Raw genomic sequence first — 27150 nt, 5'->3', positions numbered from 1 at the left:
TCACCAATCAGGACGAGTAATAACCTACGTCCCTAGTTACCTGTGCCCAAAAAGATGTCATGCACCCAAAAACGGAGAACTTCCTCCAGATATGTGTGCATCCTCATCCGTCAACACCCACCGGCTGCGTTCTCAGTCTGCAGCACGGAGAGCACAGCCGGACAGCTGGAGTACGGAAACAATGATTATTAGACAATAACAATTACCGCGGTGATGTTACAGATTCTCTCGCGACAGCACGAGATAATACGATGTTCGTGGTATAAAACTCAATACAAACCTTATAAACACGTAAACAAACACACAAACGGTCGTTTTTCTGAACCGTCAAAACGGAGAGTTTTATTCTGAAAATAAGCTGGACGTTTTAATGTTGTATCGGTGTCTGACTTCCCGTTGTTCTTTTCTGTGCTACATTGATGTGTTGTGCTCCGGGCCGGCTGCGGCGCGGTTGCACCGCAGACTAGATCCCGTTGTTAAGGTTACAGAACACTCGCGCATAAGCGCTCAAAAGGTGCTGAAAGCAGCGCTTTTTTCTGAAAAAATAAGTCCAGTGTGAACACGGACTTACAACGATGACACCGCTAACGATACAGGCTAACGTCATATCTCCATCTGTTCTGAATAATATCTGCAGGGATGGACACTCATTCTGGCTCACTCACTCTCTCTCTTTCTCTCTTCTTAGCTTCATCTGTCAGCATCCTCTTCCTCTTAGCCTCAGCCGTCATATCAAACAGTACAGAGAGGGGCTAACTGGCTGCTTTGTAGCCGAAGGCTGCTGTGTGAAAGACATACAGCCTACTGCCAAAGTTACATACTGCAGTAAAGAGGCGATCAGGTTGCGCTGTGGGCTTAGGAGAGACGCAATTCTCCCTGTTAAGTTATTGTGCTATTAAATGGACCTTTGAAACTATCAGAGTTACACCACAGCTCCACCTCTTATTTCTGGATTGAGTGAAAGTCAGTTGGAGCCAGCCATTTTGGTGGGCTTCTAAATGCCTCTTCAGAAACCAACGAGTGACATCACTGAGAGTATACATCCATGTGTTATCAGCCAATGGGTGTGTTGTCTAGCAAACAGCCAGTAGTGTACACCTGTCATAAGCTTCTAAGATTAAAAAGCACATAAAGAAAGCTGGAGCCCGGAGTTTACTCTGCGCCGTCCTGTCCTCAGGCAAAGAAAACACAAAGCTGAATAATTAAATGCAAGGTTTGTTTCCCCCGTCAAAGTGATGGATTGAATTCTGCATTCAGGGTTTATTCCCCTAGCTTGTCTTTAAGGCTCCGTCCCTGCTAGTGCTATTAATAGCGGTGATGATGAAGCTCTGAAGGCTCCTGTTATCTCCTCCGTGCTGCTTTGACAGGTCATCTACACCAATTAACTCCAGCATGAAGCGCTGTCAACACGCGCACAGGTTTGAGAACTTTGGGCTGGATCTGACACGACTTCACAGCAGCTGGTGTAAAATATCCACAGGGATGAACTCATGTGGCCGCTGAAGGCCAACATGGAGAGGATCCCTGCCTTATATTCGGGTTGTAAAAAAAAGAGTAAGAATGTATGAATTAATGTCCTACAACTTTGTTCCATGCTTTGCTCTGATACGTCGGCAGAACGTGAAGTCAGGTTCTAGATCAAGTCTCGCAAAGTTCTCGTAACGTCTCATTCAGAGCAGCAGGAAACCACGTCTGGGATCACGCCAGCAACTGTGTATGTTGTGTTTAAAAAACCTTGCTGAGGTTTAGTCTGGACATCGTATGATAGGTATGTATCTAAATATAGATCAAATGTAGATCAGAACAGATCTACTTTAAAGATATAATCTGATGAATTACAGTCCCAATGTGTAATAATAAATGTTTCTGTTATTGTTTGTGTTCCCTTGCCGCCTCTCGTGATCTACAATTCTACAATTCACTAAGCAGACGCTTTTATCCAAAGCGACGTACATCAGAGAGTAAGTACAACGCAAGCAAGGATCTAGAAAAAAGGGAACAATGTCAGTAAGAGCAAACGATCAGCTTTGAGTCTGATTGGACACACAGGTGCTGTCAGGGAGTGACCAGAGGCAAAGTACAACATTGACGGCAGTTCTTGAGAGCTCTAATCAGTATAGAAACCATCTTATAAGTCATCGTTATCAAACAAAAACAATCGTCACAACCATCATCATCAGGATTTAAGTTGAAGTTGAGTTGAAGGTGCCGTTCATTTATCCATTTAGAGATATCAGCAAGGCGAGATTCTTGCAGAGACTGTAACATCGTCTGGCGGGAATGACAGGAGGAGCGGGGTATCATCAGCATAGCAGTGGTATGAGAAGCCATGAGAGCGGATTATTGAGTGTATATAGAGAAGGGGACCAAGTACTGACCATTGAGGTACCCCTGTGGATAAGCTGTGCGCTTTGGACACTTCTCTTTCTCTGTGGCCACGCTGAAGTGTCAGACGCTTGCAGCTTGCAATAAACAGAGGGTGTGACACGTGTCAACTGCCTCTCCTGTTGATGCTCAGAGAATGAAACTTAAGTGCTCAGTCCAAACAAAGCCTGACAACGACCCACTATCAATATCTACTCAAAGCAAGTTTCGATTCACCCACCTAGCTGACCAGACCTTCCTAGTTTTCAGATCAGAGCTGTGTGGAGATCTCCACACAGATCTCCACCCATGACAAGCCAGGCCGTTAAAGAGGCTCAAGTGCCGGGTCGCCCGTATTTCTCAAAAGGTTTTTATGTAAATCACCAATGAACACGCTTCTCCTCATCATGACAGGAACATCGGATGTCACATCCTGTCAAGCGGCAGCAATCATCCAATCAGTTACCCCAGAAATAGACGGCAAGGAGGGCGGAGGGAGCAGGTGATGTACGAGAGTGCTGATGATAGTTTGACAACAGAGCCTTTAAAAGAAGGCTGAGGTTGGATTTTGTGTTCCAGTTTGTCCCATGTTATGACCCGGGACATCTTTAGGCTTTAGTGAAAAACAAGTTTTTTTTTAATTTGCACTAATATTTTGGTACTGGTCCATATGTTGTTTGCCTGATGAAGGCACCAAAACTTTACCAGGCAATAAATGTAGGTTTATAAATGTTTGTAAGTCAGACTGCTGGAGTTTATCTGCATGTTGTTGTTAGACTCAGGTGTCATAAAGCATTTGTGTAAGTGATTTAAAAAATAAGAATCTTCATGAAGCTGCTTCTTCGACAGGCCTCAAACCCCTCGACCATGTTAGATAAAATGGGGAACAGAAGGTTCTTGTTCTTCTTCGTCCGTATCTTTCTGTTTTGTTAATTACTCTGGACTTTCATGGGAGAAATTATGAATGGGTTTAAGCTGTGTTGAGCTGGATTGTCCAATTGTCTTAAACACACCATCTCTGAGGAGCGCTGTGTCGGCTTTAAATGATGTGACAAGACTCAGGTGAAGTTTGCGGCTGAGAAAGGAACCCGTACTGCTTCGAATTCAAGAAGCTACCAGACTCGACAGCCGACCCACGATCATGGACTTCAATGAAAGCAGCCTTTTATCTTGTTTCGAGATCCAACTACAACAAAAAACTGAACTCATGGACAAGGCCTGCAGGGCTCGTCGTTACCCACAACATCATCCACTGTGATCAAGGCGGCTGTTGATCCAGCAGACCGACATGCAGGTGAGCTGGTCCAGCCTCCCTGTCTTCAGAACCAGTCCTTTCTATCACTGCCCATCTCTTGACCTTCATTCAAACTTAGGGGGGCTAGCTTCTGGTTTTATTTATTTGTGTAGCCGTAGCTTGTAACCGTGCAGGAGGCTTTTTCAGTGTATTTGTTTTTTGTGCAGGAACTAGTGTTTGCTCTTTTTCTTGCTTTTTCTGATCAATAAAATGACAACTTCTTTAAGCACAGTATTCTGTCCCCTGATCCATTCTTCAAATATCTTTTTCCTCACCACCAGTGCAAACAGCGACACCAAAATCCTCCTTTATTTAATGTTTGATTATTTTCATTACTGTAATGCTACAAGGCGTTCCCTTAATGTTTCAGTAAAGGTGACAGCAGAATGCAGATCACACATTTCCTCCGGTAAGTCAGATCTCAGGGCGGTTTGACACACCATGCTGACACACACTCTTTAAGCTGCCTAACAAGGAAGCAACTCTTATTAGTGTCCCTGCACTCCAAGTTACCATAGCAGACGGAGAGTCATCCTTGATCCAGAATCCCAGGGGAGATTCTTCTCTCACAGTGTGTGTGTGTGTGTGTGTGTGTGTGTGTGTGTGTGTGTGTGTGTGTGTGTGTGTGTGTGTGTGTGTGTGTGTGTGTGTGTGTGTGTGTGTGTGTGTGTCTGAACGACGACTGCTGTGTCCAGCGGTGACTTGGCTCTCTCCTCCTTCCCCTCGTTTTAATGAGGGACAGATGGTTGCTGTCTGTCAGCACCTCTTCTTCTTCTTCTACATCCCTCTCTCAAGTGTGCACAATAACAACACAGAGCAGAGCAATGGCGGCTTAATAACAAAAGTGCACAGCTCTTCTTATAAGGTTCCCCCCTTCCCCCTAAAGTAAGCAGGTGTTGTTTAGTTTGCTCTGTGTTGAATCATGCTCTAAGGTTTCCTGCACCCTGACTAACAGTGTCAGAACAAGCCGAGTTAGCCGTCAGTTTGAATATCAACACTTCCTCTTTTAGAATCAACGTGTGACCTTATTCAAACGAGCAGAGCGACACTCACTTCCTCTCTCTGTCAGCAGAGCGCGGCTGACACTTTGGAGACACTTTTCATTTCACTATACAACCACAGCAAAACCATTTCATTTTGACCTGATAACTGCTCTCATCTGGCAAACCGAGGAGCGTCCAAAACGGCCGTGTGGGTGTGCCATAAAACCGCCTACCTTCTCTGGTCCAAACAAATCCAGAGCATTCAGGAGCAGAATCTAAAGTTAGAAGGAGGACATACTGGCTGCTGCATTGTTGTCAGAGAAGCCAGCACTTCAACAGAGCATGTTTCCTTAATGTCTGATCATACAGTAAGGTCACTTTATCATTTCACTCAGTACACATCTTACTGACAAAGGTGTTTGGAAAACATCAAAACGTGGTGTATGTATAGTAAGCACATGAATGCTAACTCTTTTTGATTTGTCCTCAGGCCAAACAAATCTCCATCCTAGGTGGCTGAGTGCTGATTCAATTCTGACAGGTAAACAGGTCTGCAGTGTTTTCAGCTGCTGCACACGTACATAACAGTTATGAGTCTTAACCACACTTGCAAGGTTTGTGGGCTGCCAGTCATGGCTCGACAGTTTGACGGTGAAGGAAAGAATAACAGGAAGAGGAGGAGCGAGCGTGGAGAGGAGGTGGGTCCAAGATGCTGTCAGAATGTGTTCCACTCCCACAAGAAGTGAAGAAAATAAATTCAGTGTGGAGAGCTCGGAGCAGTCGACCGTTACAGGCAGTGTTTGTGGACTCCAGAGGAATACTAAACTTAAAACAGGGGATCCTCATATCAAAAGCACCTTAAAAAACATCCAAGAATTGCTTCAAAAGGGCCAGTTTATGACAAATGTAGTCCATCAAATGCTCTGATTATGGAGATAATCTGTATACCACATGCTTAATGTAAAGTGTGTCAACATGGCTGCAAGCTAATCTTACTAACTCACACACTCTGGCTCTAAAGCTGAAATCAAGGCAGACTAACAGGTGTAAAAAGAGGCAAAATATAAATGCAGAATGCCTTTTTAACTAGACACAATAGAACAACCACACAAACCAAAATAATGCTTTCACCATGGGTTCAGGACAAACATGCAAATCAAACAGCTGCAGGCAGCCATGTTAAGTACGAGTACGACCTAAGAGCTCACTCAGTACGAGAGAAATCAGGACGGAGCATTCACAATCGTCAAATAGTCTCATGTCTCAAATACACACATCAGCAAAAACTCTCACTCTTTCACACACAGAGCCAACTCAGGATCACTGATAAACACAAGCGAACGAACAGCTAAATCATAATAAAAGTTCCCAGTCAGCAGGTTGGAGGTCTGCAGATGTGTCCTGCCAACGTTTCTTTCATGACCGGAGGGGCAGATCAAACAGGCATGCCTGCTGTTGCCACGGTGATTTCAGAATCAGGAAGAAAAAAAAGTCCAAAAGTCGGGGAATCAGCTCATGGTTCTGCTGTCACTGTGTGAGTGTGTGCTGCCATACGACCGAAATATCAAACATGACAGAAAATCATCCGACCGGTCGGGAGCAGCTGATCGGGGAGAGAACAGCCGTCGTGAATCAGTGTACGCTGCAAAACCAACGACGGTAGATTGGGCTTAAATCGGTCTGAGATTGTACAGTGTACACCCGGTTGAAAAGGCTGTGCAGTGAAGGCAACACAATCACTCTCTAAAATAAACGGAGTAACCCCTAGCAACAGTATTTCCCGAAAAGAGTCATAGCTTATCTGAGGAGGCCAAACTGCCAACAGACGGAGGTTGTAAGATGTTTTATCTGCTCGTCATAAATACAAAAACTTTCAGAGATCGCCATGGAGACCGACGATGCTAAATGATTGACAGGAGACACTGGTCGCTCTAGGCAGGTACACGCAGGAAGTTCATGCTTCAAATGATCAAATACTGCAGAGACATTTTAGGAGACAGAGTAAGCTCTTTCAAAATAAAACAATTCATCTCTTTTTTGGCATGTTGAAAGAATTACTTCTACTTCCTCTAAGTTGTTGTGACACTGTTGTGCACGTCTCTCGTTCAGATATTTGCACTTTTAGTCCTTGTCGCTGTGGTAAATAGAAATTGCTGTTCCTCTGCAGATGTTTTTCTTTCCTATTAAGCTGCTTCTCTCATCATTTCCTCTCTCACATTTAAGTCAACTCCATCCAAAAGTTTTTTTTTCTTTTTACTCTCCAAGTTCTTCTGAGGAAAGAAAGTGTTCATCTCTCTGTCAGGTCCGTCTGTTACTGTTGTATATTACACTTTGGTTCTCAGCACACGGTGATATAGTGCGCTCTGGAGCTGCTGCGTTCACCATGACAAGGACATTAACTTCACATACACTGTGCCAGAATAATTCAGCTGTAAATCAAAAAGTCATTATTTCACAGCCCTCTCCAAAGCAGAACAAAAAAAAACCTTTTACAGTGAAAATAATCTCAAGAGCCTTTTCAGTCCACTTTCTTTCTTCATGGAGGCGTGCAGCGAGGTTAAATCACGGCGTGTTTTTTGGCAGCAGAGACACCAGAGCATGCTCAGTCCTGAATGTGTCTTTGTACCTGCTGTATTGCGCCTGTCTGGTCCTGCTCAGATCTTTGTCTCGGGATGATTCCTCCTGTCAGAGGCCTCCAGACGCACACTGAATTTTGAACAGAGAAAGAGAGGGACCCAGAGATTATGCAGCCGTGTCATGCTTTAATGAGCTGTCACGCCGTCAGACTCAGACAGATAATTAACCTTGATCATGTGTCATGTCATAATATTATTGGCAGGCCCCCGTGAGTCTGTGTGTGTGTGTGTGTGTGTGTGTGTGTGTGTGTGTGTGTGTGTGTGTGGACTGTGAAGAGGTTGGCGTTCTTGTGCAGCGACATCTGCAAGTGTTACACAGAGGCGCTGCAAAAGCTTGGGGCCACAGACCAGCAGGGGGCCACTGAGGGCTCACAAACTTTAAACCACAGCAGTGGCAAAAATGGGCAACTTTTAGTAATGACAGTAGGAAACCTCCCTAAGGGGGCCCCGTCTGACAGTACTCACTCTCGTTGCCTTGTTAAGCGTTGCATGCCTTATTGTTGTGAAAACCAAAAGTTTGTCAATGAAAGTCAAAAAATTAAGAATTATCCGTTTATAGGAGAGAAATGAGAAACAGGAAAGAAGAGGAAGAGGGGTAAGCGTTGGGATGATGGCAGACATGATGGTGATACATGCGGGTTGTAAATTATAATAATACATCAGCACATGTACAGCAAAGGGTTAAATGTATGTACTTTAAAACATTGGTTCTCAACTGGTGGGTCTGGACCCAAAAATGGGTCGTGGAGTCATTTTCAGTGGGTCGCAAAAGTGTGCCTGAGGAAAAAAGTGTCAAGTTTGGATCGTGATGATCATTAAGGAGTTGGTGGTGGGTCATGAGGATAGACAAGCTGAGGGTTGAGTTGGGGCTCTTAGAGTTTAGACTCGCTTCTGCAGCTACCTCCATGTGGCCGTTTGAGGCACTGCAGTTTTTGACACTTCTGCATTAGTTTCATTTAACAGCATCATTTGATTTCACTGCTTTGGTGGAAACAGAAGCAGTTCATCTACGACAGTCAGATTAAAGTCAAGGTTGCCGATCACAGAAGAACTTTGATGCAATTTAAATAAAAAGCTCAGAGGGTAAATAATTTTCTTTTTTTTAAATCACTTTCTTTGTATTGTAACCTTTTAGCGTGCTTTTTCTGTTGTTTATGGTTTTTGTCACAAAGGCGGGGAGGAGATGGAGGAGTGGAAAAAGGGGAGAATGAAGAGGAGTGATTGTGATGGAGGTCAGGGATTGGGACAGCGGATGTTGATTCTTTGGGGATCACTGGTCCTCTGGGAAGTCTCAGTCTTTTTATAGTCTGTGTGCTCGGGCTCCCATACAAACCACCTGACACCTTGTTTCTTTTCTCATGTCGTTCAGTCTCTTTCAGCCTCTTTCTCCCCCTCTGAAAACAAAAATGTTTGTATTAAAAACTTGCTCAAGGACCGTTTACTTACAGCGGCTGGTAAGGTTGTGCAAATAAACACCACACAAGAACTGACTCTAACCGCAGTGCGATAAGGAGCTCAGCTTGCGAGAGTCACTGTTTATTTTGCTGTTATCAGATATAAACGGCATCCATGACGCAACACTTTAGACAGCTAAGAACATATTCCAGGAGAAAGGCTGCAGGAATGTGCAGTCAGCTGTTACATAAAGACATTCACAAATGCAATGTGAGAAAAAAGCAGCGAGCAAACACAGAGGCACCTGTTTGAACTCTGCTGTGTGTGTGTTTGTGTGTGTTTGTGTGTGTGTGTGTGTGTATACTGTACAACCCATAGTACAAACACACATGCACAGAGCAGTAAAAGCTACCAGAAAGGTGAGAAGCTGCAGGTCGTGTGTGGGCGCGATGAAATGAACAAGTTGTGAGCTGAGCTTCAGATTTTAAACTATTTCACTCTGTTATGACATCTGTAAAACACACAGTCCTTTTCAAACAGATCCAATGACATGTCCAAATACTTTGAGTAGATACACATCCAAAGTTGGGAATCACAAGTTTTAAAGACTGGGGGGGGGGGGGGTACAGTAGGACATCATGTAGTCTGTATGAAGGTCACGAGATGACAGATACACAAAAGCTAAAGGCAGCATCAGACATGAAAACATACAGAAAGGTCCACAGCTGAAGAGCAAAGGTACCTCACACTGAGACAGAGGCTGAGAGAGCTCAGACACCGCACAGAAAAGTGCTTTAAGTCAAATAAAGTGCTTCTCAGCAGGTAAGATATATAGTACTAATGATATTACATTATTATATATTATATTATAATATATTACTCTTTCTCTACCCAAAGACAAAACTCAAAAAGTTTTCAAAAGTCAGACGCTCTTGTTGTCGCTGCCATGTTTGTTTTCTAGATACGTCTCTTGGCTGAGGCCGCAGCTGACGGGGTAAGCTGTATACATGCCACAGTATTCTGCTTTCTTTCGGAGTTCTCCATGTAGCAAAATCAGGTTTCTCCAAATCGGAATAAGGGCTTATCCCGTTTTTTATTTTATTTTTTAATCAAGCTAAAATAGATAAGAGAGGAATAATAAATCAAGGTATACAATCTTAAATGGTCATCTGAAAGTCTGTCGCTTCAGCAAATGAAGCACCACAGGTCACACCTACACATTCACACACTGATGGTAGAGGCTGCCATGTGACCATCAGTGTTAACTCATCCATTCATACGCCGCAAGGGAAGCAGCAGGAGCCACTAGGGGTTAAGTGTCTTACCCAAGGACACATCGGACATGTTGCTGCAGGAGGGGATCGAACGACCTTCTGGTTGAGAGACGACCGACTCTACCACTGAGCCACAGCCACCCTGGTTCATTTTGTTTTAATTCACTCATCTGGCAGTCCCTTTTCAGATTACAAGTTTGCATACATAACCGTGTAAAAAGAACTGCTGTAGATCAAACTTAGATCTTTCTCACAGACGTCGTTGCATTAATCTGTCATATTGACTGTGTTTATGTGAACCTGAGTATCTCGGTTATGAGCCTGATCCAAGTTTGGATCACATTCAGGATGTATATGCAGAAAGAGAAATCTGGTTATTCATGTTCCTGAATAATATCCAGCTTTATGATTACTGCATCTTATTTTGAAATAATGACACCACTGTTGCTTATTGCAAGATACTTTCTCCGATATCTAACCTTCAAATGATATTGAATTCTGTCATTACTGAAAGATAAAACTCAGTTGCTTCATTGCTCCAGAAGTAAGAAGCTCTCGTTCGTCTGCGCCATCTTTGTTTTGCTGACATGTCTCTTGGCCGAGGCTGCGTCTGTGCAGGTAGTCTGCAGCTGTTAAGGTGTAAACATGCCACAGTATCAGTTTTTCTTTCAGAGTTCTTCAGGTAGCGAAATCAGATTTCTCCAAATCAGGGCAAGGGCTTATCCCGGTTTCGAAAATCCAGATGACGTTTACATGCACAAACACAAAAACGAGATAAAAACTGGGATTCCTTTAAAGCTTTCTGTCAGAACTGTGTGAGTCACATACTGGGCTTTGATTTGTTGCCCAACGTGAGATGTCATCAAATGCTTGTGCAAATGTTAAACTGAGATTTCATGTGATCACAGAGGAGCAGAGTCATGTCAACGCTGACTCTCCGTTCACATGTCACTCAGCAAAGTGAACGCCAAAGTCACAGAGATGAAAAAACACGTTTTGAACTGAGATGAGACAGAACATCTCTGGGTGTATGAAACCGTCGCTTTTTGAGGATCTGATACAGAAATACGCCACCTCAAAGTTAACAAACTCAAACAAATTTGTGCATTCAGAGAAAGTCTCCAGAGAGAACAATGAAGGCTGTTATTGATCTCCACTGGGACTCTCTGCCTGCACAGACACTGACAGAGAGAGAGAGAGAGAGGTTTGTTAAACACAGAGCTCTCTCTCTTCAGTCAGTCATTTACCCAGACACTCAGGAATCCTGCACTTGTGTCTGCACTGATTTAGTCTCTTTCCTGGGTCAGGTAAGGTTTAAAGCAAATTACTGTTTTCACTGTGGTGAGGGGAGAAATATGCAAAACACCGGACCCAGAGGGAAGGTTCAGAAAATACTGAGTGAAAAGAAAACGGCACCCAGGATATCGAGGAAAGAAAACCGGCTGTGGTTAATGCTTTTCTTATGACTAGAAACGTACGTCCTGCAGCACAAACAGGCTTTTCAAATGAGTAGTGTACGTTTCAGTTTATCACCTGTGGTGATATAATGGATTGAACGCACAATGAACGCGCTTTTATTTTAATCAGAGGAGCTCAAACTGAGAATAAAAGAGGAATATCACAAAATCACAGAGTAATAACTGCAGAGATGGTTTTACAGGCTCATTATTATTTCATGTTATATCATCAAAAGGTGCAGAACAACTCCGTGTTAGCATCCTGTTAGCTGTTAGCTGTGTATAATTGACTCAATGTCATTATTTTCAGGTGATTAAACGATGCAGCCGGTCTGCAAACAACATAAATATCAATGAGCAAAAGTCAAATAATCATTTTTATGGACACGGCAGGACTGTGGATGTTCAGAGCCACCCATATCCTCATTTAAGCACCTATGACTTTTGTTTTCTTCAGCTGTGTGGCTAACAAATCAGCTCTGAATAATCAGTGCAGACATTGTGTCGAGATCGCCCGGCACGTCATGGATGACAGAGCAGCAGCAGGTTTATTCCTCCAGATGGGGTTTAAGCTCTGGACACAGTGGTGAGTGTGATTAGAGGAGAAATTACTCAGCAGCAGACCTGACAGTCATCTGGTGTAGAGGGCTGATTCAGTCTGCACGACAAGCTGTTTATAAGTATAAACAATTTTACACTCTTCTTACAATTTAAAGGACGTAAAGTTTCACTCTTTCATGTTCACAGAGGTGTAAAGAATGTGCATCATATGACAATATTTGTAGGAACATTTTAAAGGTCACATATGACACAAAATACACTTCACCGTGTTGTCCTAACACTATGTGTCCCTAAACCCCCCAATGATGAGAAAAGTCCATCCTCTCCATGTTTTACCTGCTCCACTTTTAAATATGTAAACACAGCTCATTTACATATTTAAAGGTACAGACACAGAAACAGTCTGTTCTGAGCAGGGCTGAAATAGAGGGGTTTATAGGCATGATCAAATACAGGATCAGAGTGGATTTAGAACAAGACACTTCACACACATGTTTTGGGGAGCTCTGAGAATTATTTAAACTGGTTGAAGAGGGGAGAATATGTCAACTTTAGTACCCTCTAAAGATCCATTCAAAAGGGACTTTTGATGCTTCTCCATTGTGTACATACGATACTGTTAACCTCTATCGTTTCCCCGTCGGCTCCTTTGTTTTTAACCTGAGTGCTCTGTGAGATTGATGCTACATAAAAAATGTATTTAAACAATTAAATAATAAACATTCACAATAGGGTGTGTAGCTGAGCTGATTGACAGTGGCTAAAAATGTGTAAATTTTGCAATGATTGTAGGAAACCTCCCTAAAGGGGCCCCATCTGACAGCGCTCCCTCACCATGCCCTGCAAAGCATCGCATGCATTACTGCAGTGAAAACCAAAGTTTGTCAGTGAAAGCAACCAACAACATCTGTGTGGGAGTGAAGAGGAGAGAATGAGGAGAGGAAGGCGAGTAAGCTCTGCGACACTGAGAGACATAATTCAGATGAACTTTGTTGGAGGGCCCCCCATTAATTTTTACTCAGGGCCCCGACAGACTCTAGAATCACCACTGTTGGCCACTTCCATTTCTTGGCTTCACGGACCAAGTCTGTGAAGATGACGCACTCTTCATTACATAACAGTCTTCCTTGGTGGAGTTTTTCTTTACTGGAGCTGCTCCCGGTGTGCTCGTCCAGACCAAGTTGTTGTTTTTGTTGATGCTGCGTTCACCAGGCCTCCATTAGCCGGCTGAAACACAGAGAGCTTGCCAGGACTACAAAGGGCCACAATCAGCAAACACATTTATTTGTCCACCCACATTTCACAGCACTAATGAAACAAGTCGTTGACCTGTTGCAAACCTTCAAACAAACGTGACACATGAACTTGTATGCAGAACAGATGTCCTCCTCTTTACCTTAAATATCTCCTTTGCCAACTCTCCATCTTTCTCTGTAAGTCTTGAGTAGAAACCATCTCACGCTCTCTGGATGTAGCGTCTGTCCAGCTCCAGATTGCGCTCGATTCTAAGTTGGGGGAGAAAAGGGCTGAGGTGTTAAAAGTTAGTAGGAGGTCTGATCACCTCTATGAGAGCTGTGCTGTGAGGCACCAGAGCCCCAGAGAATCGCTGCTGCCCACGTTACAGTCTTTAAATAAAACACTGGCCTGATTACACCGCTCTCTCTCTCTCTCTCCCTCTTACTTTCAGACACATGCAGCAGAAGGCAGCGTGCCTACATGGCCTAGATGCAGAGCCCAGATCAGTGCCGTACTCTGAGCTGCAGTACGACAAGACGGCGTGGTGACAACTTTAAATCTCTAATAAGAGGGAGAGTGAACATCTACCACTGCAGGGAGATGATTCACCTTTTTTCAAAACAGGTAGTTTGAAAAGTTTTCTTAAGGCTGCACACTGTAAGATAATCGGGACAACTTCGGGCCCAATTCTATCCTTACGACTAAAGTCAGCAAAGGTCGATTATATGATGGTTCCAAAGATGATGTTGCCAGATGTTCATGTGGTGTGAGGTATGTTAAGAGATCCTAACCTCCCCTTTCTACTCGAAAGACAATCTGGTGCGCCCTGATTTAAAATCAGAAATCATGTTATGTAAAGAGAACACAGAGGATGGCCGAGCACAGAATCTGATGATTGTCAAGTGCAGCAGAACAATAGCCAATCAGGAAGCAAGCTGACTGAAGCAGGAAGCCCAACTAACATAACCAAGTTAGATGGACGTCAGAAATGGAGCTCTCTGTTGATTTGTGGCAACACCACGAGTGTTTACACAACGTGTCGGTAAAACAAACCACAATCCAACTGGAGAGGAAACAAGTTGGACCAAAATGTTTACCACAATGGATGTAGCAGCTGACAGCTAGCCACATTTAGCTTGACCATCATGTTCTGACTGTTTGTTGGTGAGTCTGATAGTGTTTGGTGTGCTGAGTTGGTCGTCTTGTTGCACACCGTGAACTATAAGAACTGAACTGCTCAATCTGTTGTGATTTGTCGCCGTGTGTTGGCTCTCTCACATTTTCAAAATCGATTTTAACAATCTTTGTGTTGTGTGTCCCAGGCTTAAGTTGCTTTCGGATCAAACAGGACGAAGCTGCTTTAAAATGAGTCATAACCAACTTAATCACGGGCAGATTTATTTTAGATTTCAGGGCAAACATTATTCAAAGGGCACTGCTCTTCAAGTTCAGCCCACTCAGCACATGGAGTTCTACTTAGCAGGCATTAAGTCTTCTGTGGTCCCGCTTTATAAAGACTCAGAAAATGCCCTCTTATAGTGTCACGGGGTTATCTCAGCTTTGGGCCTAGAGGTGTGTCAAGTACAGGACAAACGACAGATAGTATTCTACCTCTGCCTGTTTTATCGGGGACGCACTGGGAGCTCACTTGACAGGACTCGGGTCAGGTTGGGACAAGTATGCAGCATCATTGCACATTAAGGCAATGACATCGGAAGAATTAAGTCATTGGAAACCACACATTACAGTAGTATAGATTCACATTGCTCAAGATGATGCATTCAAACAAACAAAAAACACTTGTTTCTTCCTATAAATGTGAAACTAAAGCAGGTTATGTTCCTGTAGCTGAAGTTTGGTGGACCTGAGGCTTGAGCAACATTTGCCTAACAAATGACGGCAGGTAGGAATGGACACTGGATGCAAAACCAGGCTGAGATAATAGAGACTGCGTTGAGCTGGTTTCCGCATGTCACACACACGTGTGTGCATCACGGCTGTTAGCTAAGAGGGTTAATAGGGCAGGTGATGAACAAATAAATAATGTGTTTAGGACTGAAGCAGTGTTTTGGATTTTTAAAAGCTCATTGTGTATGAGAAATATATGACGTGTGTGCTGATATATTTGGATACGGTCTTTTAGCTTCATTTTAACACACTTTCAGAAATGTGTGCTAAGCTCATTGTTCCTTTTATGCAAACCTGTAACAATCCCACACTGATGATCCGTCTGTTTATCTACAGCCTGACACTTGAGGCTGAGATAAGAGGAGTCGAACAGAGAAGGTTAGAGACTTATCAGGCCTTCATTTAACGTTGGAGTTATCAGCCTCTAATTGTGATGCTAATGAGAAGGTGCAGGGGTTTCATTTACAGGATTAGCCTTCAGATGAGGCTCAGCTTTTGGTCTGATGTTTGACTTATAGAAGTTGCTCTCCTGGCACAAAGCCATCGGGAATAAACTCATCTCTGCTAAAGCCAGAACACATCTGATGCTGTGATACATTAAGTCAGGGTGGAATGGATACCTTCAAAAGATGTGTCAAAGGAAGTTCAGTGTAAAGATGCAATGAAAGGAAGTTTCCCATCTGCACTGTGTATCCCTGGACTCCATTACAGCATGTGTAATGGAAAAACATTCGTTTTATGTGTGTTTTATGTCTCTCTATCTCTCTCTCACACAGGTGGCTCCGACACTCGGCTCTTACATGTTGTGACAAACCAGCTGCCTCTGACAGATCGCCACAAAGCTGCGTCTTACGGTCCGAGTGCATTAAATCCATTTCTCTCTTTCTTTTTTTGCCTTCCTCACACTTTCCGCAGCCAAAGGCAACCATTTGGAAAAGAGCAAGTTCCCAAAAATATTATCAGCCAGAATTATTTTTCCCTCCTGCTTTTCTATTGATTTGTTTTCCAGATTATTTCCCACTGACATCGACGTTTCCTTTAATGTCAAACTATAAAAGGAACAATCATTTATTAACTCTTCTTCCAGTCATCTGTGGACAGAAGGACATCTGCATACATGTTGCCCCGGCTGCTCCAGGTTCAAGTAATAATGGACATTAACTATTAACCAGCTCTTATTCAGTCATGTTGAGGCTTCTTTGTCCATCAAGCTCATTCAGTGAGGAAGGATACCGAGCCAGGAGGGCTCAATAATAACGAGGGGGATTAAAATATCATGTTACGACTTCACCGGACCGATCACATTGGACCTGAATACGTTCTAGTACAGTGAACACCTGAGAAGATCACATTCTGCAGCAGGCAGGCAGGCAGCACTGTGAGTTAATGATAGTTACAAGTAGACCACTGCAGCACATTTCTGTGCATCAAAGTGTGACCTCAATCTGGGGAAGAGGGGGTGTGGAATGAGTGAGGCACGGGTTGCAGCAAGATGAAATATTTTAAGAGATGTCATGTGTTTCAAATCAAAGTGTAACTTAGAGATATGAAAGGAATGGATGTTTACACAGACTTCAGGTCCCATGTGCATACACCTGCACACGTGTCCAAGGTCTGCATATCAACCAAGAGCCTCCGAGATCAAATGAGTCTTTGCAGGCAGTGAGCGAAGCACTATTTACTTTTGCACTCACTCGTAGTTTTTTTTTTTTTTTTTTGATTTTATAAAACACACACTTAAGAGACCTCAGCAAGGTCACTGATGATGTGCACAGCCTGTAAACTAACCCTGCACTCCTGATCATGTAGGGTGAAGGTTATCACGGTAATGAGTTCCTGCCTTTGAGAGTTAACGTGATCGACTCCTTAAGTTGGAACTTGGAAGGTCAGAAAAAGTTTGGTACCCACCTTGAAAACAAATATTTTGTTAAGCAATCTTCTTTTTCCTTTTTGGAAAATACATTTTTTGCCCACTGGAATGTTTGACATGGTGCTATGTTTTAACCAAGCGGCAACTTTTGGTGTTGAAAAAATGAAGCCAATGCAGCCAAGTGCAAAAAACTCCAGATATCCGAGTGTCCACCTGGAGTTTTTTTTACCGGGCAGAAAAGCGCTGGCTGTGCGCTTGGGGGTGTTTGCATGAAGCGTTTGTGCGCTGAGAAGAAAAGTGCTGCACGTCCGTTCTGTCTCTATGACAACGACAAGAAATGCTAGGTGGACACAGGGTCTTAAATGACCATTTGGACAGCAGATATAAAAAGTTCACAGACTGGTACAAAACAGGTTTTTGGACTGTGGGAGGAAGCAGAAGTTCAACGAGGGACCCACAGGAGACAAAATAATGCAAACGCCACACAGACATGCAAGTGGACATTTCAAACAGGAACATTATAATAATATAAACACAGGTATTAATAATAAACAATTTCCATGTATAAGAGGAGGGGACTCTGTGTCATTAGAAAAAATGTTAGAGGAGATACCAACACACCGATTCGACTCAGTGCTGCATAGAGGACTCAAACGTTTTTAACAGAAATAAAACCCAAAGGATGAAAAGAGGAATGGAAAAACCAAAGGAAAAGAGAGGGAGACAGAGCAGCATTATGAAAAAAGGAAGAAGGGACAGAGGCAGAGACGCTGCTGCCCTCCAGGCGTTCAGGTGGGCTGCTTCACCTGGCGTGGGCAGCCGGCTCTGCAGTGCAGGGACCGATGCAGGGTTTATGATTCTGTAGCAGCTTCCAGCCGTTTCTCTGCAGCCGACAGCCTCCTACAAGAGGTGACATCATAACAGACAGGCCTCCTGCTGATCTTTGTTACAGGCCTGGAGATGTTTCCACCGAAGAGGAGGACGATTAAAACACAAACTCAACTTTGACTGAAGCGTTTTTCTTAAACTCATAAAGAGGGCAAAGCAAGTGAAAGCCCACTTAAGGCTTTATGAGTCACTGATTTCTCTTGGAGCTTTGTTCATGTTGTAGATTGAGGAAAATCATCAGAGTGAGGAGTGAGGCTGGATAAAAAAACATTTGGATTTGCTGTTAAAATGTGAGTTTCAAGTTCAACATTTAGCGAAATTCACAAATTTAAACACCTAACCAAGAGTTAAATTAGAAGATTGATAGTGCTCTCGAAAACCTGACGTATTGTAAATATGAATGTTTGAACCCTGAGTGACGTCACCCATCTGTTCCTGCAGGGGGCTCCGGAGGCTCATCAGCAGCAGCCGCCATTCTGGAAATCCTGTCTCTGCCTTCATTAAAGAGCCCATAGTATGCCCTTTTTGGGGTTCGTATATTTAATCTATGTACTTACTTTTGTACGTTCACAATAGCTAAAGTCTGAAAAAAGTGTCTGTTTTCATGTACTGCTCCTCCTTGCTCCCTCTACGCTCTGAGTCTGTCAGCTACGCTCTGCTGAGCCCACACTGTTAGACCCCACTTGGGCCAAGTCTGCTCTGATTGGTCTGCCGATCCGCTCTGTCGTTATTGGTCAGTTGCTCAGCACGCAAGCTGCAGGGCTTGCCACAACGAGCCAATGGGCTTAGATCAGTGATCTCACACTGACAATGACGTCGGACTGACAAATTTTTATCGAGGGGGGCTAGAACCGAGTGTTACAAGTGGCTAATGCTACAGCTAACAGGAGGAGGCAGGAGAAGCCGCGTTTCCGCGGACTTTGAATTTTTGCACATAGATGTGCCTAAACATGCACAGGACACTTGGAAAACACACTAAAGAGCATATAAAACCAGAAAAAGCATAATATGGGACCTTTAAGTCAAACTAACAACATGCTGAGAGCTGGAGCAGAGGCGGGTTTTAAGCCTCTTGATGAACCGTTACATCACGCCCACCTTGTCAATCATGTCAGTGAAACAACTAACTATGAATAAAACGTATAGTTCATAAACCCTGGTGTGCCAGTGATGACAATAACTAATCAGACAGATTTAGTTTTTTGTACCAGTCTGTAAACATGTTTATTTATGCTGTGAAAACGGCTTTTTGCCAGTCATGTGTATTAGACTTCCGGTGTTCCTGGAGCCAGCCTCTAGTGGACACTCGAGGAACTGCAGGATTTTGCACTTCCTCATTGACTTCATTTTTCAACACTGGAGGTTGCTGCTTGTGGACAACTGAACAATATACCATCATGCGTCGTGAGTCAGAGGACAATGTTGGTGACCTAGCATGCTAGCATCAGCCGTAAGCCATAGCTTCTGTTAGCAGCGCTACTAGCGTCGAAACATGCTAGGCAGTAAATTCATTGGATTGGTGAGTCACTTTGGTACTGCAGCAGTTTTGATCGTCACTTCATTTTATTCTCTTCAGGGACCAAGTTGGCCGACTGAACTCACCTGAGGAGAGAGAAGGAGCAGGTCTTCAGCCGGAGGTAGATGGTTGATACTGAAGCTGCATGGGACTGAGACGTGACATTATGAACAGCTGTCTTCTTGTGATGTGTTATTAAATAATATGTACCATTTACTTCACTAAATTTCTGTCTATTTAAGTTATGACATAACAATGAGAATGATTCTGATAGTGTCTTTGTAACAGGGTCCCTGTTTTTCTCGTTATAATTACACAAAATTACCTGCAATTTTCTGCTTTGTATAGAGCACTTCAGGACTCCATCATGTTTTTATTTTGTAGTCTGCAGCCCCTTCTTCCTTTGTGTTCTTCTTCTTTGCTTATTTCTATATATTTGTTTAGCTCCCTCCTTTCTGACCTCTTCTCTGTGGGAGAATATCCATCCTTTTGTTTGTTGTATTATTTTATATTTATGTTCTCTTGTTGTCTTTTGCTGTTGGTGTATTGATTTGATTTTTAATGTCCTGTATATATTAGTCATAAGATCTAGCTTGCTGTGAACGGCATATAAAGCTAGTTTACGTGCGTGTGTACTGTAATTTTATTTAATTTGTGCAGGATCTGTTAAAATTAGGTCTTAAACTTTCAGACCTTGGGTGATCTATAAAAACAATCCTGATGGTAAAATGCATCACCTCTGTTCCATGTGTACATTCGGCAGGCAAGGGCGACACACGATGAGGTGGTGAAGCCAGATTGTGCATTCATTGGGGAGTGTGTCTGTGTTCCCTCAGATTATTACTTGCCTCATTTGCGCCATCTGCTTGTCCAGTAGGGTTTACATTTTTCAACCGGAGCAAATCATTTGCATGGTTTTGAGTCCAAATTTAAGGGATTGATTTGATGATTCGCTCTTGGTCTGAATGCAGCATAAAGGGCCTTTACATGGTAATTTCATGTCATGTGTTCACATCACTCTTGGTGTGTAAACATCTTAAGACCTCTTTCCTCCCTCTATGCAAGGGCTAGCCCTGATGCTGGGGGAACATCTGGATGATCCTGTACATTGTTAGCCTTCTAGTTAGCTTACATGTTAAGTTGTTAAAGGGGACATATTATCCCCCTCTCCACCTTTTCAAACAGTCCCCTGTGGTATAAATGAAACAGCTGTGCTGTGCTTTGGTCAAAATATAACATGAATCAAGCACCAGAGGAGGTTTGTGACCCTGTATAAACCAACTCTCTCAGAACGCTCCGTTTTGGTGTGTGTGTCTCTTAAAATGGAATGAGCCACCCCCTGAGTTTTCCCGGTAGACATCTCTCCTTCGCAAGCAAGAATAAAAATGGTCGACCTGTGCAAAAGTTTTATTCTAGGCTGGCTTATTTTTTTACCAGAATCCCACTGTGACATCACAAGGAGAGCAAATTTGAAACAGAGCATTTTTCTCTGTGTAGTAAGACTTATGCAGACCACAAACAAAGGACTGGATGAGTTTATTTCACATTTTGTGGGTCAGTAGACACTCAGGTTACCCAAATATATGTTCAAAAACACTGTACAAGTGGATTTTTCATAATATGTCCCCTTTAAGGTACGAATGTTTCCTCTATTAAGCATCATAAGGAGTCAAAGTTGGGTTTCTGTTAGGTATGTAACCATCTCAAATTTCAAAAGTTCTGTCTCTAACACACTAACCCTGACATATAGAGTGGGTTAGGTCACTCCCTCCTACATCTAATTCTGGCTGCAAATGACAAATTTTCATCCTGATCAGAAACAAACCTAGAGCTTTTAGAGCTTCTGACACAGACTGAGGTCACAGCAGGCCAGTCCATCTCCTCTAACCTCGGCCCTTTAAAGCCAATATGCCCTCTTAGTCATACCCAGCTCTCGTCCTAATGATCCAGATTAGCCAACAGGCCTGGCACAGCGGCGGTAATGTAGGATCCCCGTCTATCCATTACAGTTCATGTTCTCTAGGAGACATAGGTAGCTGCTTCTGTAACAGCCCGTCTCTAACCCAGATAGAGACAGGTGAGAAATTAGATCAAAAACAGCACGCTACTCTCTCCCAGTGCAATCACACATAAGCATGTGTGCAGCTGCTTAATATGGGTGCAGGCTCTGAGTGTGTCTTATTCTCACTGGATTGTTTAAAATACCCAATTATCCTTGAGCCTCACGAGAGCTGACCCACACTGGCCTCGTGTCCCTGGAGGGGGACAGGAAGTAGGTCTCATTATGACAAGGTGAGAAGGAGTTTCCTCCAGCGTGGCAGCATGTTTCTTCAGCAGGGCTGTGCAGGTCCAGAGGATGTCAAAGGTCAATGTGGAATCAACAGGAGGATGGTGGAGACAATGAATTCAGACATGAAATAACAGTGTAACAATTAGGGCTTTCACACAAAAATCTCCTGAAAAACTCCCAAAGGAGCAGATTTTTCAGTCGGACTTCACCTGGAGTTTCTCAGGCCATACCCCTAGTATTTTTTCTGCAGTAAGTCTGAGTGAGCTGATGTGAGAACGCAGCAGGATATTCTCCGGAGAATTCACCTCGAGCCTCAAACATTCTGCCCTTCACCCTTTCCTCTCTTCTCCAGTTTTTTTATAAAAATGCAAAAATCCAAACAAAGTAATGATTGAACAGCGGGTAAATGTTTGCCTCCATGATGAAGAAAATGACACCCAGCATCTGTCTAGTGACAGCCGATAAACCTCCAGAGGTAGAAGGTGAGAACGAAACAGGAAGGCCAAACAGGGTTCTTGTCCCTCAGCTGACCTTCATAGTTAGAGTCTTACATGAAGTCGTCTAATTTATCTGAATGATCTTCCAGGAAAATGATGTAAGACAAGGCAGGAGGAGGGGGGGAGGTTTAAATGTAGGTGTATGTGTTTGAGCTGTGGTACTGCTGCAGGCAACATTGTGGAAAACATTAACATCATGATTCATGAGATGCTCATGGTGGTTTGTGATTCATAAGTTAAACAGCTGAAGGAGACCATTAAAGCAAACGAGGTCAGAGACATAATGTTTCTGTCCTGTTCAGAGCGCCTCATCAAACGAGCTCTGTGGGGAGGGTTTCTTTTGGTGGACGCTTCAAAGCGATTATAACCCCTTTTTTTTTTTTTTACATTTTCTGTCATTATGTTCAGATTGATATCATGTACTTATTAATAAACGATTTGCTTTATTTTAACTCAATGACATCAGAAGGGACAGTCGTTATTAACTGATGGCAGAGGCTGATGAGCAGAGTGGCCATTATAAGTAACTAATCCCATTCATACACAGAGCAACTTAGGGTTAAGTGTCTTGCCCATAACACATCGGACATGTGGCTGCAGGAACCGGGGATCCAACCCAAAACCTACCGGTTGAGAAATGACCAACTCTACCCGATCATGAGCCACAGCCGCCCAAATTGAGGAGGAAGTTGTTCCACTGATGAGCAGGTGTCAGAGGTAGGAACTGAGGCTTAACCAAGCAGCAACCTCCGGTGTTGAAAAATGAAGCCGATGATGAATTGCAAAATCCTGCAGTTCGAAGAGTGTCCACTAGAGGCTGGCTGCAGAAGCACAGGAAGTCACTTAATCACCCATTCCAAAAAGCCTGTTTTAACAGCAGAAATTAAAATGTTTACAGCCTGGTACTAAAAACAAAACAGGTCTGATTAGTTATTGTCATCACTGGCACACACTGTACCGGGGTTTTTTAAACGGCTCCGTTTTGATTTTATGAACGATACATGTTATCCATAGTTAGGTGATTGACAGTGGAGTTAGAGATAGCAGCTTAATTTTGATGTAAAAGATTTTTGCTCCGACCAAAATCATGAAATGTCTTACCTCTACAAAGCATCACCTGTTTTAGCATTACAGTTCGGCTCAGTCCCATTTCTAATCTTTACCCCTTCCCATTTCATGTGCCCCCTTTCTCCTGTGTGGTAGTGGGGAAATCTCCCCCCTATGACATGGGGCGACCCTTCAAGAACCTGACAGAATCTCCTTTCATTGGGCAGTGCAGCCCCTAACACTTCATCCTACCCCTCCCCTTCAACAAGAATGGGGACAGCCTACCCCTAGATGAGAACACAGCAAACAGAGTCGGAGGAGTGAGGTGTATATTTGGGACTGCGCTTGCCTTCTTGTTATCGCTCGGCCTTCACTGCTGCTTCTTTTCACCTTGATGAAATGAGAGCTCTGGGCTCCTGGGTTGAAAAGGAAGCAGGAGACCAAGGAGAGGGAGGGGGCAGGAGCAAGGGGGAGGAGGAGGAGGAAGGGAGGGGAGGTAAGAGAGCTGACTCACCTCTCGGTGTGGGGGCTTTTGCTGGCGCAGGGGGAGGGTTCTGAATCATCTGGAGACCTTATTGAATATTTCCTGCAGTTGATGTCATTATCGGCCCGGTGATCATCGCTGCCATCATCAGCGCTGTCCCTGAAACTCCACATCACAAGCAGGGGCGAGGTAGAGGGGGAGGCAGAGAAGAAGAGAGGGAGCTTTGGGGGGGCTTTGACGTGAAACACATCGTACATGCAGTGAATAAACAGAAGAAATACTAACCTTCGGCTTGGACAAATGGAGTTGAAGCGGGGAGGATCTATGTCGTTGATATGTTTGTAATACATCATGAGATGATTATTTAGAGGTAAGAGAGAGAGGAACTGTTGTTGGAGAGCTGAGTACAGTTCCTGCAGGTGGTGCGTGTGTGGGCTCTAATCCATGCAGACCAACTGATCAATAAGTTATCCGCTGCAGCACACACTAGGTGCTGTAGTACGCGAAATCTGGCTTGGTCCTGAGTCCACTTTTTGAAGGTCTCGGTTTGCGTCTCGGAATCAAAAGCATTTTAGCTCAGTATTGTCTCGGTCTCAGACTGGGTGGACTCCAGATTTTAAATCAAGACTGGTCAAGACCACCAACAGCGTGATATTCCCATGTCATCACAAGAAGGAAGAGCTTCAATTGTAGTTTGATTTTTATCCCCCGGTCACAGCCGCAACCCTTCTGGTGTTACGGTCTAAGTGAGTGACACGCCCCCCTAAACACAAGATGATTTTTCAGAGTTATTTATGGTCTTGTCTCGGTCTCCCCCAACCTTGGTCTCGGTGTCGATCTCTAAATGTCTTGGTCTTGTCTCGGTCTAGGAGCACTCTGGTCTCGGTTAGTGTTGTCTTGACTCGGTGCAACCTCCTCATAAAAAATACACGACAGAAGACGTTCAGTAATTTCTATTTTTTATTAGAAATGGATCACATTTCAACCCGAGTCCTTTATATATTTATCTTTTGTAACCTTCAATGTGCCATGCATACAAAATCAGAATCAAAGTGTCTGTCTGTTAGTGCCCAATAAAGTTGTTTTTTTTATATATATATTTGTAAGGGGTTGATATCAAAGTCTTTCTCCTGTGCAATTATTATTCACAGATATGTACATTCAAATTAGTCAGCCTCGAATATCAAGCGTCCTCGCAGCAACAGAAAAGAGCAACCGACATTAAAAGTAAAAAGTTACAAAACAACCTCAAAGGAAACAATATAATTCTCTTTTTAAAATAGAATTAATCACTATTCGGCTAACATGAGTTAAATTATGATTGCTTCATTTTTAACCGTAGGCACGTGGTAGATAGGTGAGGCGAGGCCGTGTGCTCCTCCTCCTCTCTCCTCACTGCAGCTGATGCTTGTGTAAACAAAACCCGCCGAGCTTTTTCTGCGGCCCGCTTTAAGAGACCGCCTCGCGAAAAAAATTAAAACAAAAACATGACAAATTAAAATGACACAAACAGAGCGGATGTTTAAAGGTTCCCTCTGCTCCGGGTCGCTTCTTTCTGACACGTGATGGATGGAGATGGCGCTCTTCCAGGAGCTGCGTCTGCGACGTCTCATGGCTCACAATGATTGGTTTCTTTGGTATAAACGACCACGACTTCCTTTCAAAATAAAACCACCTCAAAACCTGAAAATTAAAACTGGAAAACAAAGTCCATCTGAACTCCCTCTGTCTTTGATTCGTCACAAAACACCACATGGTTCCTTTTTTTTTGTATGTGAAGGTGAATTAGTGCCGTCGCCGTGGCAAAAATGTGATGCGATTGAACGCCACGTTAAACACCGAGAGAAGCACGCCATCGATTACTCGTGTAGTTACAGAAGATGAGGTATTACACACGTCTGTGTGTGTGGCCTGTGATTAGTGGGGTGTCTATTTTACAGTCTCGTGTTTGTTTGTCAGCACAGCGATCGGTAACAATGGCGGTCGTGTCTAGAAGTGGCGTGAGGAGAAAAGGTGTGAGCAGCTCGCTCTTCACGGCTGTAAAATAAAGACGATGATGCTCGTGAAGAGCTGAACCCGATCAAACTTTAGATAAGAATAAATAACTTAATGGATAAAACTGAAGGCCTTTAAGGGGTTAACGGTTTCTCCCCCGTCCTTTTTTTTTTTTTTTTTTGCTGTTTTCATTTTCATGAACGTCTTTTGACATCATTCGTTCCTTCACTAGTGAGCGAGTGAAAATACTTCAACATGTCGGCAGAACAACCTTTAAAGGAATGCGTTGCGATAGTCGATTATCACAGTTTGCAGACTATGGCTATTATTGGCTTTACGTTGATCCTGTGCAGCCTGATCAAACTGTCAGCAGGTATCGAGTGTTTGGGGGGGGGGGGGGGGGGGGGGGTGTTAAGCATGCATTACACGTGTCATCAAGACAGATTTATGTTTAGGATATCTGTGATTATCTATCCTTCAAGGAGAGCTCTGAAAAAAAAAACATCTTCTACTTCTGCTGTCGGAGAGGAACGACGGAAGGTGGGTCGGAAGGAAGGGAGGGAGGAAGGAGGGAGGAAGGAGGGAGGAGGGAGGGAGGGGGTTGAATGAGCTAGTAGGTCAGTACCTTTTCTCCGTGGTGACTAATGAGCCTCCACTGTCCCGGACAGTATTTTTAGGATGCTCTACATGTCCGCTGAGACCTGCGAGTCGCCAAGGTGACCTGTTTTCACCGTGATCAACTATGTAACCCAGAGAGGCTGCTGCTGTTCACGAGGAAGAAAGGCAGGACAGAATGAAAAGAACAAACCCCCCCCCCCCCCTTGAAGGTCGCTAATTTGGCACACGGCATGTCCTTTAGCACGGCATCTTCAAGTAAAAACTTATAATAACAAATAAAAGAAAAAAAGAAAAGGAGACCCCGCAGCTGTTCCTGTTACTGTTCCAGTGAATGCACATGCTGATATACCGGATTCACCTAAGGCAAAAAGGATTGTGAGTAAGTGTGGAAAGTGCTCCTTCAGTGTAATCCACCACAGCTCCAGAGTCCGGAGACCTGCAGAGAGTTACAGGTGTAGAGGATGGAGGTGGAGGTGGAGGTGGGCGCCCCCCCACCTCTCCACAGCTCCTTCAAAGTGATCCAGCCGAGTCAGGATGCATCCCCCCACCCCACCCCCCCTCCCTCCCCCTCCGCCTACGTCTCCCTGTGGCTCCCTCAAGGAGACACGTTGAGGAGCTTGGTAGATTTATTGGGGTAATTGATGGCCAGGCTGATGGCGGCGATGTTCTTCAGAGCCTGCACGATAAAAAGGAGGTGAATGAATCACAGGAAAGAAGGAGAAACCTCGTTTTTCACACGCGCTCTGCAGGGCACGATAAGTCGTGAAATATAGACACATTAAATACGACTCCTCTTGTTTTGCATAGACTTTCTGTACAAGATTTCAAAATAAGAGC

At 43.8% G+C, this 27150-nt stretch overlaps 1 protein-coding gene across 1 annotated transcript in view; it reads right to left on the bottom strand.

Moving 5' to 3' along the window:
- Positions 1-24647: 24647 nt before the first annotated feature.
- zzef1 (zinc finger, ZZ-type with EF hand domain 1) overlaps positions 24648-27150 on the bottom strand; it is a 34574-nt gene continuing 32071 nt past the window's right edge. Inside the window, exon 54 of the mRNA XM_020650431.3 lies at positions 24648-26989. Coding sequence (XP_020506087.2) covers positions 26909-26989 — 81 coding nt within the window. The 3' untranslated portion in view covers positions 24648-26908. The remainder of the gene's footprint in view (positions 26990-27150) is intronic.

This window comes from Labrus bergylta, chromosome 14 (genome assembly GCF_963930695.1).
Source record: "Labrus bergylta chromosome 14, fLabBer1.1, whole genome shotgun sequence".
NCBI classification, from domain to species: Eukaryota; Metazoa; Chordata; class Actinopteri; order Labriformes; family Labridae; genus Labrus; species Labrus bergylta.
Note: the sequence above shows the minus strand (reverse complement) of the source record. Positions and strands in the feature narration are given on the sequence as shown.